We start from the raw sequence: 17,311 nt of genomic DNA on the forward strand, positions 1-17,311 counted from the left end.
TTTGGGAAATAGTTCTTGGTCAACTTACATAACTTTGTAGCCACAGAGAAGATAAGCTGTAGACATGTCAGGTGGAGGGTATTTAGATTTATACTATGTAATGGAAACCTTTTCCTCTTCTCCACAAAACCTTTCCCTAAGCCTGGATGTGTTCAGAGAGGAGACCAGAGGATATTTCCTCACTATGATTTTTTCAATAGTAGTAGGTGTTTGTACAGTGAATAGCAGTACAGCCCTGCTCCAAGATGGTACAACAGTGCTGCTATTACTAGTACTAAAGCAAGGCTAGAAATATGGCTTGGATCAGTAAGAAATCAGGTCCTTAAACTGCCTTTGAGGCAGTGGGAGCTGGAAAACCCATTTAATAATGGTTGTCAACGGTAGGGTCACCCCTACTCTATTAAGTTCCTTTTACCATAAATGGGACAAAACTTTTCAATACAATTCCACAAAGCATGGTTAAGATTTATGTCTTAAAGGTCCGGAAAATTTTGTTCTCTCCCTGCCCCCATAACAGGCTAAACCCTTCTCAGTACCAGATGACAGACCCATTGTTGACAACTCTTGATGCCGACAGCTCTATCTGCTAGTATACAGGAATTGCACATAACTTGTTCAGTCTTCTCTCACAAAACTGTCCACTTTCACCCCAGCCTTTGATCAACTTAGCAAAGCCTGGATCCCCAATGATCAATGGAAAGTAAGAGAAGCATACCATAAATATTTCCCCATTTACCTCCTTGTGAGTTTGATAGTTATGCAAGTGCACACCTAGTAAATGGCATTAGTGATTCACTCCTCTAAACCTGGCGTCCGTGTTTAATCATTCCACAAATGCAGCGTTATGGATTAATTTTTGCCTCCACCTTGATTCATTTATAACTGCATTTAAAAAAAATCTTTCAACTACTGTTCTGTATACAGAGTAATATTGAGAAAGGAGATGAGTTATAAAACATCTACTGCCTATCTCACTTATCAAATTAAACACTGAGTTAATATATCTAAAATCAGTCCAACTTTAAAACAAGGTAACATTTACAAAGAAATAAGTAAAATTGTGGTTTAGCCAATTTGAAGTTAGACTTGCTTTTAGGCTGAGATACTTTAGGGCAATTTTCAGCCTGGAGCACTTTACAGGCAAAGTAGTCACTCCTTTTCACTCTGAAAAACTTGCTCAAGACTTAAACGCTAACAAACCCCTGAATATAGCAGCCCTATATGATGAAGCCCGTTGAACTGTTTTCCATCACTGAGGGATTTATGCAGGAAAACATTAAAATGCTGATGTTTCTTTTATAATTTTCTGCACAGACACATCCCTCAAGATGTCCTTTCCTTACCAATATTTTGGCAGTTTTAAACTATTACCACTAAACAATCTTCCCAAGTTATAAAAGCAAAACTTTTATTTAATGGATAATTTGTGAAAAATGCAAGTTTCCAAAACACTTATACTGATATGCATACATGCCACATGAACTAATCAGTGAGGTGTGCATTGACAGTTACCCATGTTACTTTAGTTGAGAAAGTACAGGTTGTGCACAATAAGAGCAATTATGCTAATCCCCACTGCCCAAGCAGGGTGGGGAAGGTATACATCTTGGAACACTTGCCCTTACGGAGGTTACACAGTCAAAACAATACCTGACACCTAGATTAGCAGTTTACTTTTTTTTTTTAAATATTCTCCGGGGATGACTTGGATAGACTATCTGTGGCCAGTGGCAATGTACCTGGGCTGTCCAATACAAAAAGGACAACAAGCTGGAAAGTAAGTGGATCACAAGGAGAAAAGAAAGGGATGTATGCATGTGCACAGAATACTAAATGTCATATGTTAACCAAAAGTCACACATAACAAACATTTGTGTATTATATTTTATAGGAAAGATTAGCTTTAAATTTTATTAGAAGATTTAAAAACAAATAGGTCAACTTAGTGCTCATGAAACTTATTATTGACAGTCTTAGACTAAGTCCTTCTTTTCCTCCTAGAACAGGTACAGCACAGACAGCAATTTCCCACACCTCACCAATGAGCTTCAGCAATAAAGTAGGGAGATGAAAATATGTCACCTGTCATGTTTGTTCAATATTTGGTATCTAAGTGTTAGCAAGGAAGGGTTTTGGTAATGCAAACACTTTGAATTCTACAGTTGGACTACAACCATAAATTCACTTCACATAGGCCACTGAACAGCCATCAGAAGATGTTTCCATCACTAGTAACAAGAAATGGACTTGAAATTGTGATTTTTAAAAAGGTGAAATGCTCCATATTCTACTTCCAATCCATGATGCCAACCTTCCTCCACCAGAAACATATTTCTAGTAATTTTTTCAGAAACCAGTTCCACACAGTACAAGAAAAGCAGATCACTACATGCCATGAAGATAAATAAACTCAAACTAATACTGTGTAATATTTTCATGTGAAGCAAAGATCAAGGAAATAATGGAATCAGGTGTCTTCTCACTGTCTGATATCTTTAAAAAAATGATGCAGCAAAGCCTCTTTTGCAGTTATTCTTGTAGCTGGGTTTAGATCTAGTAGCTTATCAAGTAGATCATAAGCTTCATCAGGAACTCTGTCCCATCCTTTCAAATCAGTTGCCTTTTCTGTTATCTTAATTTCCAAGCCATTGTCACCTTCATGACAGTTGTTCTTCAGATGCTGGATTTTTTCCCCAAGTGGCTGGGAAGCAAACTCTACTTTTTTGTCTGTCTCAATTGCCAAAGCAGGCTCATATAAAGAGTTGGTGTGCATATCACTTGTTGATTTAGCACAGCTGCTATTTGTTCCTCTCAGTCTTTCACAGAGTGTTCTTAAATCCTGTGCTGGGACTTCTTTAGTACACAATACTGATTTGCCTATGAGGAAAATACTGTGTTTACTAAGCACTGTTTTAGTACACGTATACAATTGCAAATTTCAGGGTTTGAGACATCTCAAAGGCCATAGCTGTCCTTCATTCAGGTGCCTTCTTTCAAAAATTCCCCCTTTAAAAAAAATGATCATCTCCCATGGTTTCCAGCAAGCTGAGTCCAGCATTCTGTGGCCATGGCCCCACTGAGAACAATGAGAGCTGGTCACCATTTTGAAAGAGGGCAGTTCTACATGAAATTATTTAATACATTATTCTTATCCCCAGCTTAAGAAGTAAAATGGGAAAGTTACCTTTAATACTACAAAAAGTCATGAAATGTAGCTTATACAGAAGATTTCAGTGAGTTTAACTATAAGGGTAGTTTGAAGTATCCATTATTCCAGTATTAAGATCGGGGGGGGGGGGGGGAGACTTCTTAATTAATTGTAACAAAGTAATTAAGCCAATTTAGTGGAAAATTCTCAATTCATTCTGTATTCAAGAGTAAGCGCTGTAATTTTGGGGAGTATATGCAGTATTCCTCATACATAAAGTGGGTAAATCCCTGCTTTAATTGCAAAACCCAGGTCAGTCACAGAATCACTGGCAGTGTTTCCATAACATACTGCATACTCTGTATTTTGGATAACCTACTATGCTAACTACATTTGAAGAAAAGAACTATAAAGAACTCTCATACTTGTTTTTGGATAAGTTATTTGTGAAGTGACATAACTACCTTTTCATATAACTTGAGAGAAATTAGGAACATTAAACATTTTACTGTACTTTTTGTTAGCTTTTGCAATTTTCCTATGTTTAATACTTATAGACTTGGTAGTCATGAGGTTTTTGTGTTGCCATTTTACAGCAGGCTACACAGCTACTGGCCCCATTTAAAAAAAAGAAATCAGAGTGGCATTCTGGAGTTGTAGGTGGTGCTCTTACTTAAACTGAGGCAGGACAGATGGCAAAGCCACCAGTAGCAACACATCACATCATGCACTTCCTGAAAGGTGCGGCTCAGAAACTGACCCATTGTGTGGCTTTGAAAAGCTTTTTCTGTTTGTTTGATCCCAACGTGCATCAAATAGTTAAAAGTAAAGTTTTAACTACTTCTGGTCAGACACACCAACTTTAAGATATTTTAACCAATTTGTCTATTTTAAAACCACTACCTTCAATTAGTAGAAATAAAGAAACATTAAAAACCCAATTCACCTTTCTTTATTTATGCTGTTTTCCATAATTTGCATCTCCCAGTTTGGAGAATGACAATGTTGTCAGTTTCACTTTCAGATATTAAATGATGCAATGCTTGAGTTGTAAACAATGAACGGAAATGTTTACTTGTATAAAAAAAACCCTGTTTCCACTGGAATTTTTTTAATCCCAACTATTTCTAATGGCTTTTTCTTTTAAACAAGCTCATAGTTACAATATCCGTATTTTCAGCCACATTGATTTAAAACTCCAGGGCACTTTCTGCAGGAATAAGGATGTTAGCTCAAATGTTCTAACCAAATTCCTATAGGAGTCATTACGTAGTTGCTGTATGCCATTCCCGAAATTGCCGCATTTCAGTGAAGAGCAATATATAGTTTGTAAGCAGTTTGAGAATTCTTTAGGATGAACAGCACTATATAAATGCAAATTATAAATAGATATTTTTTTCCGTAATTAAAAACTTGCATACCAAATGTTTTAGCAGCCTGAATAGTTTCTCTGGATCCACGAATAGTCATGATTTGTGCCAAAGCAGTTAAATCATCACTTGCTTTGTAAAATGGATACCGTCCACTGAGCAAAGAAAGGAATATGATTCCTGCCGACCACATGTCAATTGCTGCAAGCGAAAGCAAGCTTTTAGTAAAAAAGAACCCACAACTTTATCATCTGGAGTCTAAAAAAACCCACGTGACCAGCAAAGTTTCAAAAGAAATAATGTAATGAATTACCTATTGATTTTGTTGACATGTAATCTACATGGTTAAAGGTGAAGTTAAGTACAGTTTTAGGGCTGGTCTTTACTATTGCTGCAATCAATGCAGCAGTGGTTGATTTAGTGGGTCTAGTGGAGACCCGCTAAATCGACCGCAGAGTGCTCTCTGGTCAACTCTGATCCACCTCTCTGAGAAAAGTAAGGGAAGGTGACCGGAGAGTGTCTGTCAACACAGCACAGTAAAGACACCGGGGTAAGTCAACCTAAGCTACAGTGATCCAACTACATTATTCATGTAGCTGAATAGCGTAACTTAGGTTGATTAACCCTAACAGTAGTGAAGACAAGCCCTTAGTCCCCAATCCTGTAAGCACTTAAGCAAATGCATACCTTTACCCATATGAATAGTCTTCTATGACTTTTATGGAACCACTCTAAGTCTAGTTAGAATTTACTTCAGTGTTTGCAGGATCAAGTCCTTAATCTGATGCTAGTTTTAAGCATGCAATCACAATATGCAGATATAGCTCTAGCCAGTACTAAGCTTTTTTGGTGGTGGTGGTGGGGAAATTAGGCTGGTGGATTACAATGCTTGCCAATAGCCATTAACTTTAAGTGTTTTAATAATAATACATGCTCTGGAGATTATCTAAAAATTTGCCTAGGGAAAAGGAAGGTTTAAAATATACAGCCAGCACTAATTCCAAATAATTAAATATCTGAAGTAAGTAATTTTCTGTAACAGTTGATTATTATTTAGCAATTCCAAATGGATTTATCATACTGAAGACTTTAACCTGAAATCACCTGACAAAGTAACCATCTTAAATGTAGTAGTTGAGAGTTGTTAATCATTTTCACAGTTTTATGAAGAGTACAAATAGTGCATTGGGGAAAGTTGCCCAAACATGATGGAAACTTTCAGCATTAGAGTTATGAAAATAATTGTCTGTCATTTATTTGAGGGATGGTGGGGAAAAGAAAAGAGGGGTTGAACAGTTCTGTGTGCTTTCGAGAGGAAAAATAACAGCTTTTAACTTTTTTCCAAAAAAAGTTTGTGGTTTGTAGAATGAATTATATAGATCTGAATTTAATTATTTCACTTACAAACACAGCCTCAAGGGTGATCTGAATATGTAAAGTGCTAAATTACCTGAAATTATCAAACTAATAGTTAAACTCTTTAATGAAGAAATAGCTAAACAGATGGAATTATGGGCATACAGATGCAAAATGGTACTTTGCACTTCTGCAGGATCTAACAGAGGATCTCAAAGTTATAATCATTGATGAAGTTAGCATCAGGCCTTTATGGGGTAGTTAAATATTACCCTTACTTTATGGATGGGGAAGCAGAGCCATAGATATTAAAGGTTAGATCTACAAAGGTATTTAAGTGCCTAACTGCCTCTTTAGGCATCTATGTCCATGATTTAGGTGCCTCTAACATTCGCAAAACTGCCACTCCGTTGTTGCCTAATCCTGTAGATGACTCCATTTCCACAGGTCAGCATTTGCAGAGTTAAGGGCTGATGCCACCACTGAATGAACAAACTAATCCAAGCCCTATCTCAAACCAAGCCATGAAACAGCATTCTCAAAGTAGGCATTCCCCTGCAGGTTGGCACATGCATGTCTGTTTGCTTAAAACACTCTCCTGGGATGAGAAGGACCTGACTTTAAGCAGGAACTTGAACCCAGCTTTCCCTCATCCCAGGTGAGTGCCCTAACCACTAGACAATTGGGTATACAGGTGTGGGGATCTCACCTGTTGAAACTCTGCTCTTTGTATGTATAAATATTCGGAGAGCAATACTGACTATAACCAAATGGCTAGGGCATTCACACTGCATGCAGGAGATCCAGGTTCAAGTCCCTGTCTCAATGAATATTTAATTATTTAATACAAAGTGGAACCGTTCCAATAGGTTAGGCTGGCATGCGTCCGTTTGCTTAGGGCACTCCCCTGGGACGTTGGTTCAAATCCCTGCACTGCCTGACTTGAAGCAGGAACTTGAACCCACAACCCAAATGAGTGTCTTAACTTCCAGGCCATTTGATATTTCAGAAGATGTTTTATTTATTTTTTTTGGGGGGGGGGGTGCATGAATCGCCTGGGTTTCAGCTGATAGGGCATTGGATACCTAAGTAGCTCACCTGGCTTAGGCACCTAACTCCAGGAGAAGGTTCATTGGTGAGAATACCAGGTGGAGGGAGGTGCCTACCTCTGGCCCTCTCAGTCAGGCACTTAAGGCCCAGATGAATGGGAGTTAGGTGCCTAAATACCACTGAAGATCTGGGCCTAAGGCCCACCCCTGACCTCTGCTTTTTATTCTGGGTTAGCTTAGGTGGCTCCTTACTCAGTTTGCTAGCTTCTGATGATGCTTCCCTTAACTGCCAAACTCTCCTCATCTTGTTTACTAACATATGGCTGAGGATTCCACTAGGCAGCAGGGCACACAGGGGTTAGGTGTTGCAACATTGAGCGGTGCAACACGTAATATCTTTGTGGATCCTGCCCTAAGTGACTTAGGCCACAAAAATAAGTCTGGGAGAACTAGGATTAGGCTGCATATCTCCCAGTCCCATGCTGCAACCTTAAAATTCATTTCTCTCAATGATTTAATCCATGATTTGAGTGTTTGCATTTTTTCTTTTCTTATGTATCATAACTTTCAACTACTCCACTGACTGCTTTTTATTAGTCTCACTTTTCACATAAACACATTCCTTTCCACAGTATTTACATCAGCTATGTGGCTGACAGACTAACCATCATTTTCCCTTTAAACTATTAGACTATAGCGGTCTTTATCTTCAGAATTTTTTTAACTAGAAAAGGGGTGTGTGCCGGCAATCTAGTACAAGTATACATCTCAATAAGAAAAAAGGAAAACTTTATGGAGTCTGAACCCTGACTTTTCTATCCAGGAGTAAGAGTTTGGGGGATTGGAGGAACCTGTTCAGAAGCAATCTTGATTACTCAAATATATATATATTATTAAGTCTGTTCATCTCACATCCATTGATTTCTGGATGCCTGCACAGATCAAGTAGTCAATATCAGCTTTTCCTGTGGTCTTTTAAGAATGTTTGCAGACATACTGTGTTAATTATACTTGCTCTGAAAGCACATTGTTTGATTGAATCTCTCTTTAAAAGCATCTGAAGTACAAAGGGGGGGGGGGCACTTCAGAACATTTAAACTGATACAAAGCCAAAAAGTTGGAAAAAGCTGAAAGTTCTGTCTTTTTAAAAACACAAACTCTACTGAACTGCCACATATGGCTCTCTGCCTTAAATGAATTAAGATGTATTCAAGTTTCAAACATTTTAAAAACATTCCTAACTTGTTCTTCAGCCTGAGTAATGAACACTTTAATAAAAAAACAACAACAAAAAAAACGAAATGCTTGAACAATGTTAGGCCAATAAAATGAATTCCACATGTAAACAGAAAAGGAGTTAATAGAATCAGAGAAAGTAATATGCACAAATGGGGAAGACCCAAGTATAGAAGAGTCACTAATTTCAGTCTGATGAATACTACCTGTAGTCTGAGTAGGGCACTTAGTTAACACCTCTGGTGCTCTGAATCCTGGTGTACCTGCCCTAGGTGCAACTTGCTGACGTCTTGTAATAAAAAAGAAAAGCGCATTTAAAGTGTAATAGGAAACATAATTCATAATGTTTCTAGTTACAAAAGACTTTTAAAACCATTTCTAACATATGCTTCCATGAGACATGTCAACATTGTGGTATGTTCCAGTATTAACATTTTAAACTGGCAATATTGTGTTGAATACACACAATATTTAGGGTGAGAGAATAGTACACAAATAAATTGCATACTTCCATCATGATGTTTTCAGTTCCATTCAGCTGCAGCATGATTTCTATTAAGGGCTGGCTTACACGGGGACACTCAGAAAAGCTAAGATGAATTAACTTCACGCTTTTAGTTAAAGCACATGGCTTAAAGCCACTTTACTTTTTGAATGAAAGCATCCGCACAGGGGTGTGAAGTTAAAGCACATATAAACATTTAGTTAGTTCATCTTAAACTTTGAGTGTCACTATCTGTCTGGCCTGCAGGGGTTAGGTTTGTTTTCTGAATTAGTAACTTCAACCCCCCATGTTCCATACTCAGTAAAAATGGCACATCTGACTAACAAGATTGATGTGACTGTATTTTGACAATCATTTAGACCAGCAAGTAAGGGATCATATAGTATTTTGGAAACCACACCCAGTAAACAGAACTTTCTCATTAATGCAAAGAATTGCTGAAATAACCCACATCCCTGATGGAGGAATGGCTCATCTGAATGGAAGTTAACTCCACATATGGGATGGATTTGAACTGCAATGCCAAATTGTTTGGCCAGTCTGACTATTAAGGCGTGTACATGATAAATGTCCTTACAACTTACTTACACATGTCTAGAGGGAAAAAAAGGTAAAACCTAACTTCCCTCCTGATCTTAAGCTTCAAGACAAATTTACAGTTTTCCTTTTAGATGAACAACCAAATGTGCAGAAAACAGTATGTTAAAGGGCACCAAAATGCCTTATAAATACTAGAACTTATTGAAATTTCAAATGAAGTGACAATTTCACATGTGGTATTGCTATTTTTGAAACCATTCACATAGTGTAAGTTTCCAGATACAAGTTAAATTTGTTTAACAAAAAAGTGTCCTCTTATTTACTTGCCAAGATCTGAGTTCATGGTTCTATATTTCCCTTGCACAGCATTTGAAGACTACTCAGAGTTCTTGTAGGTGCCTAGAAATATCTACAATAAATGGAAGACATGACAGATTCTTGCAAGAGAAATATGGAAACCCTGAATTCAAGTCTTGACTGCTTAGCTAAGTAGTGCCTAAATTTTTCAAATCTTTGGTTTTAAGATGTAAAGTTTTCATAAACAAAGAAGTTAAATAATTCTATACTTTAAGGTTTTTGGGTTTTTTTTAACAGCATTTCAGTTCCTTTTTAAATAAATGTCCCTGGAAGAGTCAAACCATATGGTCTGGCCTACACTTAAGTTTTGCTGGCATAGCTATGTCTGTTAGGGATGTGAAAAGTCATAGTGCTAACAGACATAGGCTTTGCTGGAATAGCTTAGTGCAGACGCAATTCTTGCAAGAAAAAAAATCTTCCTGGTTTAGCTTATTGCGTTTGGGGAACCGGTTTAATCTATACTGCCGAAACTCTCTTGCTGGTATAATCATAGAATTGTAGAACTGGAAGGGCCCTCAAGAAGTCATCAAGCACCGAGGCAGGATCAAGTAAACTCAGACTATCCCTGATAGGTGTTTGTCCAACGTGTTGTTAAAAACCTCCAATTATGGGGATTACACAACCTCCCTTGGAAGCCTATTCTGGAGCTTTACTACCTTTAAGAGTTAGAAAGCGTTTCCTAATATCTAAACTAAATCTCCCTTGCTTCAGATTAAGCCCATCACTTCCTTCTTGTCCTACACTGATGGACATGAAGAACAACTTGTCACAGGCCTCTTTATAACAGACCTTACCATATTTGAAGACTTATCAGATCCCCAATTCATTTTTTTTCCTCAAGACCTTTTAACCTTTCCTCATAGGTCAGATTTTCTAAATCTTATTTTTGTTCCTCTCCTCTGGACTCTCTCCAATTCATCCACATCTTTCTTAAAATGTGTCCAGAATTGGACACAGTTCTCCAGCTGAGGTATAAAGTAGAGTGGACAATTACCTCCCATGACTCTCAAACACTCTTTAAAACATCCCAGAATGATATTAGCCTTTTTCACAACTGTATCACATTGTTGGCTCATCTGCAATTTTTGATCTACTATAACCCCCAGATCCTTTTCAGCAGCAGTACCACCTAGCCAATTATTCCCTATTTTGTAGTTGTGCATTTGATTTCTCCTTCCTAAGTGAAGTACTCTGCACTTGCCTCTATTGAATGTCATCTTGTTGATTTCAGACTAATTCTCCAGTTTATCAAGGTTGTTTTGCATCTAATCCTGTCCTCCCAAGTGCTTGCAAAACCTCTAAATTTGGTGTCATCCACAAATTTTATAAGTGGACTCTCCACTCCATTATCCAAGTCATCAATGAAAATATTGACTAGTACCAGACCCAGGACTGATCCCACTAGATACACCCTCCCAGTATAACACCTATCCATTGATAACTATTCTGATAACCAGTTGTGCAGTTATTTCATCTAGACCACATTTCCCTAGTTTGCTTGTGAGAGTGCCATGTGGGATCAAAAGCCTTACGAAAATCAAGGTATCACATTTCCTGCCTCTGCCCCTGCTCCCCCCCCCCCAGCCAGTAACCCACTCAAAGAAGGAAATTAGTTTGGCTTGACAGGATTTGTTCTTGACAAATCCATCACGGCTATTCCTTATAACCCTGTTATCCTCTAGGTGTCTATAAATTGATTGTTTAATAATTTCTTCCAGTATCTTTCCAGGTATCCAAGTTAGGCTGACTGGCCCATAATTTCCTGTGTCCTCTTTGTTAACCCTTTTTAGCAAAGACTGGAGCAAAATAGGCATCAAACACTTCAGCCTTCTTGATGTTACCCATTTATAAGCATTCCTTCCCTGCTATAGTGATCTACGCTTTCCTTACAAACTGTTTCTCCATTGGGAAGGGTAACTGCTGTGGGGTGTGTGTGTGTAGAGATAGAGAGAGCGCTCTCTGTATATCAGTGGTTCCCAAACTGGGGTTCATGAACCCCTGGGGGTTTGCAAAAATGTTACAAGAGATTCTCAGGAAAAAATTCCCTAATGATGGACAGAGCTGTCCCTAGCAATAGCATGGGGCCAGCAGCCCAGAGCTCCTGGACTTCCAAAAGCTAAGCAGATCAAAGCAAGCATATCTAAATCTCCTCAGTGTGATAAACTTCAAGACTCCTTGTAAGAAATGGAAAGGGAGGTGGATGTTTTTTGCTGTTTTTAAAATTAAATAGGCAGCTAGTATAGTTTTAAAAATTATGAAGAACAAGTTTAAGATTTGTTGTAACGTGCGTTGTTTGCCTGGACTGCTTAAGATCTGAATGCTTGTGTAGGAGGAACTCTTTGAGTTGGCTTCTTAAATTCCTTCATGCTGTTTCATGTCTGATACTCCTTGATGAAACATAGGAGTCTTGTCTTACAACAGGCTAATTCATAATGATACAAGCTATGAAAGTGAGATCTTGGAAGAGTGTTGCTGTTTTCATACTGTAGTAATACTGCAATGATTAATGATCAATAATTAATAATAGTGTGTGATAAGCATGTCATAAAAACAAATTTTATATTTCCAAGATCAATGCTTTTATAATGTATACTCTGGTAAAGGAGAGAATCCCTGGAAATATTCATTTTTAGGAGGGGGTTCACAAGACTTGACATTTTAGTGAAAGGGGTTCATAGGTTGTTTAAAGTTTGGGAACCACTACTATATACGTATCTAGATGTATATATCTCTGTGTGTGGGTGTGTAGATATCTATATCTATCGGGAAACCCATCTAGGTGTAAATAAGGCCTGTCACAAACCCATTTCAGGATTTTAATGAAGAGAATTGTTAAGCTATTTTACCTTACTGAAATTAAAAAGCCCCCCACACCTTAAAGAAACTGTCTTTACACACTAACATCCAAAGGAGAAAACGCTTTCAATGTCAAACTATTTTAACTACAAATAATTGCATTTATCTGCAATGAGAAAGTTAGTTAGTACTATATGAAATCCATGATCTTTGTCAGGTTAGAATACACATTGTGTTCTAATGCTTATAACTTGAATAGGTCTAATGCTATCTTTCACTTACTAAATCAACTGTCCCGTGATGTCAAGCAATGTTAGAAGCTTAGATTTACTGAAGTTGATTTTACAAAATCATCAAAGCAAATTACCTTGAAAGGCAAACACTGCAAACTCTATCTGTTGCATAACAGTCACAGGTCAAGATAGCTGGGCAACTGTTGGTGGCTTTCTTGGCTACACCATTGTTCACTGCTTTTGTAGAAATAATCTTCTTCTTTGTTGCTAATTTTCTAGATGCAACATCCATCACCTTTGATTGCTTTATGAGCTGTAATACAGATGTTATATGTTCTAAATCAGGGGTGGGTAAACTTTTTGGCCTGAGGGCCACATTGGGGTGTGAAACTGTATGGCAGGCTGGGTAGGAAAGGCTGTGCCTCCCTATACAGCCTGGCTCTCACCCCCTATTTGTCCCCTCCCACTTCTTGCCCCCTGACTGTCCCACTCAGAACCCCCACCCCTATCCAAACCGCCCCCACGCCCCTGTTCCACACCCCCTGATGGCCCCAGAACCTCTGCCCCCTGTTCCCTGTCTGCTGACTGCCCCCTGGGACCCCCTACCCAACCCCCTGCCACCCCCCTATCAGAGTGGCAGGAGCTCGCAGCCTCACCGCCCATGTGGTGGTGTAGCTGCATGGGAGAGGGAACAGTGGGGGAGGGGCCAGGGGCGAGCCTCCTAGGCCAGGAGCTCTGGGGCCAGACAGGATGGTCCCACGGGCCAGATGTGGCCCCCCAGGCTGTAGTTTGCCCACCTCTTTTCTAAATATTTTCAAACATTTAAACGCTACTTCCATTTTGCTTCACTCTTCCCCTTCCATTAAAGTGTTTGAAAGAACTAACAAAAACGTTACCAGTTTTAAAAGAGGAGACCACCAGTCCTATTTACTGATATCTCAATGGCTAATAAAAGTACCAAGGGATTTAAGATTTGTATAGTGGTGGTTTTCCTGGAAAATTAGACATTTTTCAGTGACTACTACTAATTCATATCCACAATATATTCATAAGTACTTTGAAATTACAGTAACATTGTGTTTACCAGTATAATGTAATTTAGTTATTGGCTAGGGTTTTGTCTTTTTCTCTTTAATAAAGAGACTTGCTGTAAAAATGGGAATCGAAAAACACTAAGACGTGGAGTTAGATGCTAGTATTTGGCAACATTATTTCAAAGCCTAAACTGCCCAGTTAAAATATCACTGTTAGCCAAACCCTCTGCTTTAGTTCATAGTTAGGGTTTTTCTTGCTAATGTCTAGTTTTTCACTAGACGTCATGCCCAGATTATAAACAGTGTAGTAAAAATGTTTATTACAAACGTAGTCTGTTTTCTCTGTAGCCTTATCAACTGCAGAATACAAAAGCAAGTTTTTGGAATAATTTCTAAACTACACAGATAGAAAAAGATTAATTACTATATAAACAAAATCAGGTGGGGCAACAACTAGACCATAACAGTAACTGTCACTCGAACAGCTTGGAAAAAAATCACTTAAGTCTTTAGTAAATGTAAGACTTTGCTAAAATGCCAATTCTGTTCAATAACTTTTTGTGCCACAACAAATCACAAATAGTAGTTAGGGATATCTAGTACTGAAACACAAATAAGTTCAACTATTTAAATGTATAATTGATTGTGTTCCTGGTGAGCAGTATTGCTTACTTTTATTGTAGGGCTCTCCTGGTATGTGGAGCTATGAATATTAAAATTTCTCTCTCCAAAGACAGAGCGCTGGACAGAATGGTGCACAGACCCCTCCTACAATAGCAAAAAAGGACAATAAGAATTCAATCTGTAACACTGTCAGCTGTAATCTGACAGTATTTAAAAGTGTGATGTGACATAAGGCAAAAACAGCTGCATACAAGTCACTTTCAGGCACCAGCTTACTGTGTATGAAGAAAACAGTCTAGACAAACCCATAAACATGCTTACAAAAAAAAAAATCGCGCTCCAGAAATATGCCAATACACCCTGAAATATACACGTACAGCAGTTGTATTTTGATGTGTAATTAAAATGGAGATGAGAAACTTTCTGTGGGGAGGGAAGCCATGATATGTATTGCTAAAATGTTAACTCCTTTTTACATAAGGAGATTCAGGGGCTCACCAAACATTACTGCATTTTACACAGCATGCAACATTACATAAGAATCCACTATTTTCATTTTTAGATATAGTAGACATTGAATGTGAAGTAATGTTCCAAGCCAACGTAGTTATTCAGAAACTAGTTCCATTTTCACAAACAGTTTAACTCTAACAAAACTTTTCCAACATGTTGCATAAGTGCACACACAGTAAGATTTGGAATTGGACACTGACAAATTGTTTTAGTATTACATCTCCCCCTGTTGGATGAAGTAATACATTAAATAAACTCCTGCAGCAATATTAGTGAAAAAGACTCAGAACCTTTCCTTTTCCTTGTTTGTTCTGCATTTGTGAGCAGCACCATTTATCAGATGTTTTTGAGGCTGACTGTTGAGCTATCTGTCTAGATGCTGTACCATTGACAGAAACCCTGTTTCCCAAGGTTAGGTGAGGCTTATTTTGTGAGCAACTTTCCTGTTGGCTTTCAGATTGGACAACTCTGAGTAGTTCTATTTTCGTATCAGGGGTTCCTTGTGCCAAACCAAAATCTACTAGGGCATACCTGAAAGACACAAATTTAAAAAGACAATTTAAGAAAATTATACTATACTTAAAAAACAAAGCAAACAAAAAAACAGTTCCTTAGAACAGAAGCTAAGGTATACATTGGCATTCAACACACAGGGTTTGAAAATTTAGCTGACCCCTCTTACCTAGATGATTTAAACATATTAGCCAGGTGAAATAGTTGTTCCACCATATCCACTGCAATTTAAAGAACAGTTATATGCTGTAACCGTAATAATCAATTTTCTATCTAATAAATGTTTTTAAAATGTATCTCATTCTTAGGGCTGGTCAAATATAAAAAAATTATCCAATACAGTTTGACAAACACCAGTGAATAAACACTGAATACTAATCAATAAGCCTTGCTTACTATATTGTTATAGATACTTTCACTTGTATTGTTTCCCTGAGTTGTTTTCAGTGTCAAATTCCCCCCCCCCCCATCCCTTATCTTACCTTTACCTTCGCCCTATATTTTGTCATTTTTCCCACTGAAATTTCATACACACTCTCACACACACATGCTCTGGGCTTGAAAATGTTACTTGCTATTTAATAGCCAGAGGACTAAACCTGAGTGCCCTTAGCCAGTAATGTCCACTATCTTTCCTAAGTCTGGAGCTATGTCCAAACAAGAAGTCAATCCCCACTTTGTGCCTGTACCAAGCTCCTAAAAAATGGGACGGTGCTGGAATTTCTACCAGGGTGCTGCTTGGGGACTCATTTTCCATACCAGCTTCTAGCTAGTACATATCTGATACATTTAAAGCCACCATCTATCCCACACTGGATGCTGGAAAGGAGACTGAACAGTCTCTCTATTCCCCACATCTCATTCTCTAAGACTGGGTGGGTCTTTGCTACATTAACCTTTCCCCAGCCTTCAGAAGATCTGTGTGGAGTCTTTGCTACTTGATCCTTCAGCTTTCTGGCTGCTACCAGAGGGGTTTACAACCCCACCCATCAGTCTCACCTTTAGAATCCATTTCCCTAGTCAATAACTCCAGTGCCTGCCTCCACTATTGTACAGAACTACCTCAGACAACAGCTGAGTGAATCTTACTTGATTCTTATCAATTTCACTGCTGTCCAAAGGGATCCCAATAGTAACAGTGAAAACAGACAAGACCTATTAGTTTTCACAATGCTGAAGTCTGGCAACCTCTCAGCAGCACCATTGGAGCTGGCTGCAGACTTCAGAAGATACGACTGCATGAGTTTACACTTGATTCACATCGGAAAGTTTTTTTTTTTCTTGGCAATGATGAGTGTGATGGGGTGGACTATGTGCAGAGGTCCCCTGCTGGAGGCCTCAGGGTCCTGCCACACTTATCCCAGGAAAGGAGCAGTGGAGAGGTCTTCCAAGCAGTCTGGAGTGGCTGCAGGGGGGAAGCAATCAATCAAGGCCCAGGAGGGCACTATTAAAAGGATCTACAGAGACAGGGCAGTTGCTGCTTAGAGCTGGAGAAGAAAGGACTGCAAGCCTGGCTGACTGAGGGAACTGCAGCACAACGGACAGCTACATAGGGACAGGAACTGGGGGAGCGAGAGGCTCCTGGCTGGCTGCTAGGACTGAGCCAAAGAGAGTCTGCTAGCTGGGACCAGGGGAGCAGTGAAGGCGCTTTTGGCTGGCTGCAGGGACTGAGCCTGGGGCAGTTGCAGGAAGACTGTCTCCGGGGAGGAGGCCCTAGAGATATGGCCCCATACCAGGGGTAGACTGGTTTAAAGACTGTGGACACCCCCAACCAAAGCAGGTGCTTGTGAGAGGTGGGTGCTGACCCCAATACATTGAGAACTACAACTTTTTTTTAATTGAAGACTTTTTGGTTCCACAAAAGCTGGTGGCACATACATACATAAATGCTTATTACTTGCCATGGGAAAGTCATTCTGAGTCACTATTTCGTTTCATGCATGCAACAGTTGACTCATCAGATCTCCTAAAACACTCTTCAGAAATAATAGAATGCTTTTCTAAAATGATTCTAGCAGAGTAAACAAGCAATATGGT

At 38.8% G+C, this 17,311-nt stretch overlaps 1 protein-coding gene across 4 annotated transcripts in view; it reads right to left on the reverse strand.

Moving 5' to 3' along the window:
* Window positions 1–1,391: 1,391 nt before the first annotated feature.
* CDC7 (cell division cycle 7) overlaps window positions 1,392–17,311 on the reverse strand; it is a 49,121-nt gene continuing 33,201 nt past the window's right edge. For 3 of the 4 annotated variants that reach the window (XM_084636102.1, XM_084636101.1, XM_084636103.1), the window contains exons 7-12: window positions 15,052–15,292; window positions 14,297–14,392; window positions 12,725–12,903; window positions 8,366–8,448; window positions 4,570–4,719; window positions 1,392–2,877 (exon numbers count right to left, since the gene is read on the reverse strand). In XM_084636102.1, the coding sequence (XP_084492228.1) occupies window positions 2,480–2,877; window positions 4,570–4,719; window positions 8,366–8,448; window positions 12,725–12,903; window positions 14,297–14,392; window positions 15,052–15,292 (1,147 nt within the window). In that variant the 3' untranslated portion in view covers window positions 1,392–2,479. The remainder of the gene's footprint in view (window positions 2,878–4,569; window positions 4,720–8,365; window positions 8,449–12,724; window positions 12,904–14,296; window positions 14,393–15,051; window positions 15,293–17,311) is intronic. The other variant, XM_084636104.1, reaches the window with a different exon arrangement.

This window comes from Lepidochelys olivacea (genome assembly GCF_965140295.1).
Source record: "Lepidochelys olivacea isolate rLepOli2 genome assembly, chromosome: 8".
Lineage (NCBI taxonomy): Eukaryota > Metazoa > Chordata > Testudines > Cheloniidae > Lepidochelys > Lepidochelys olivacea.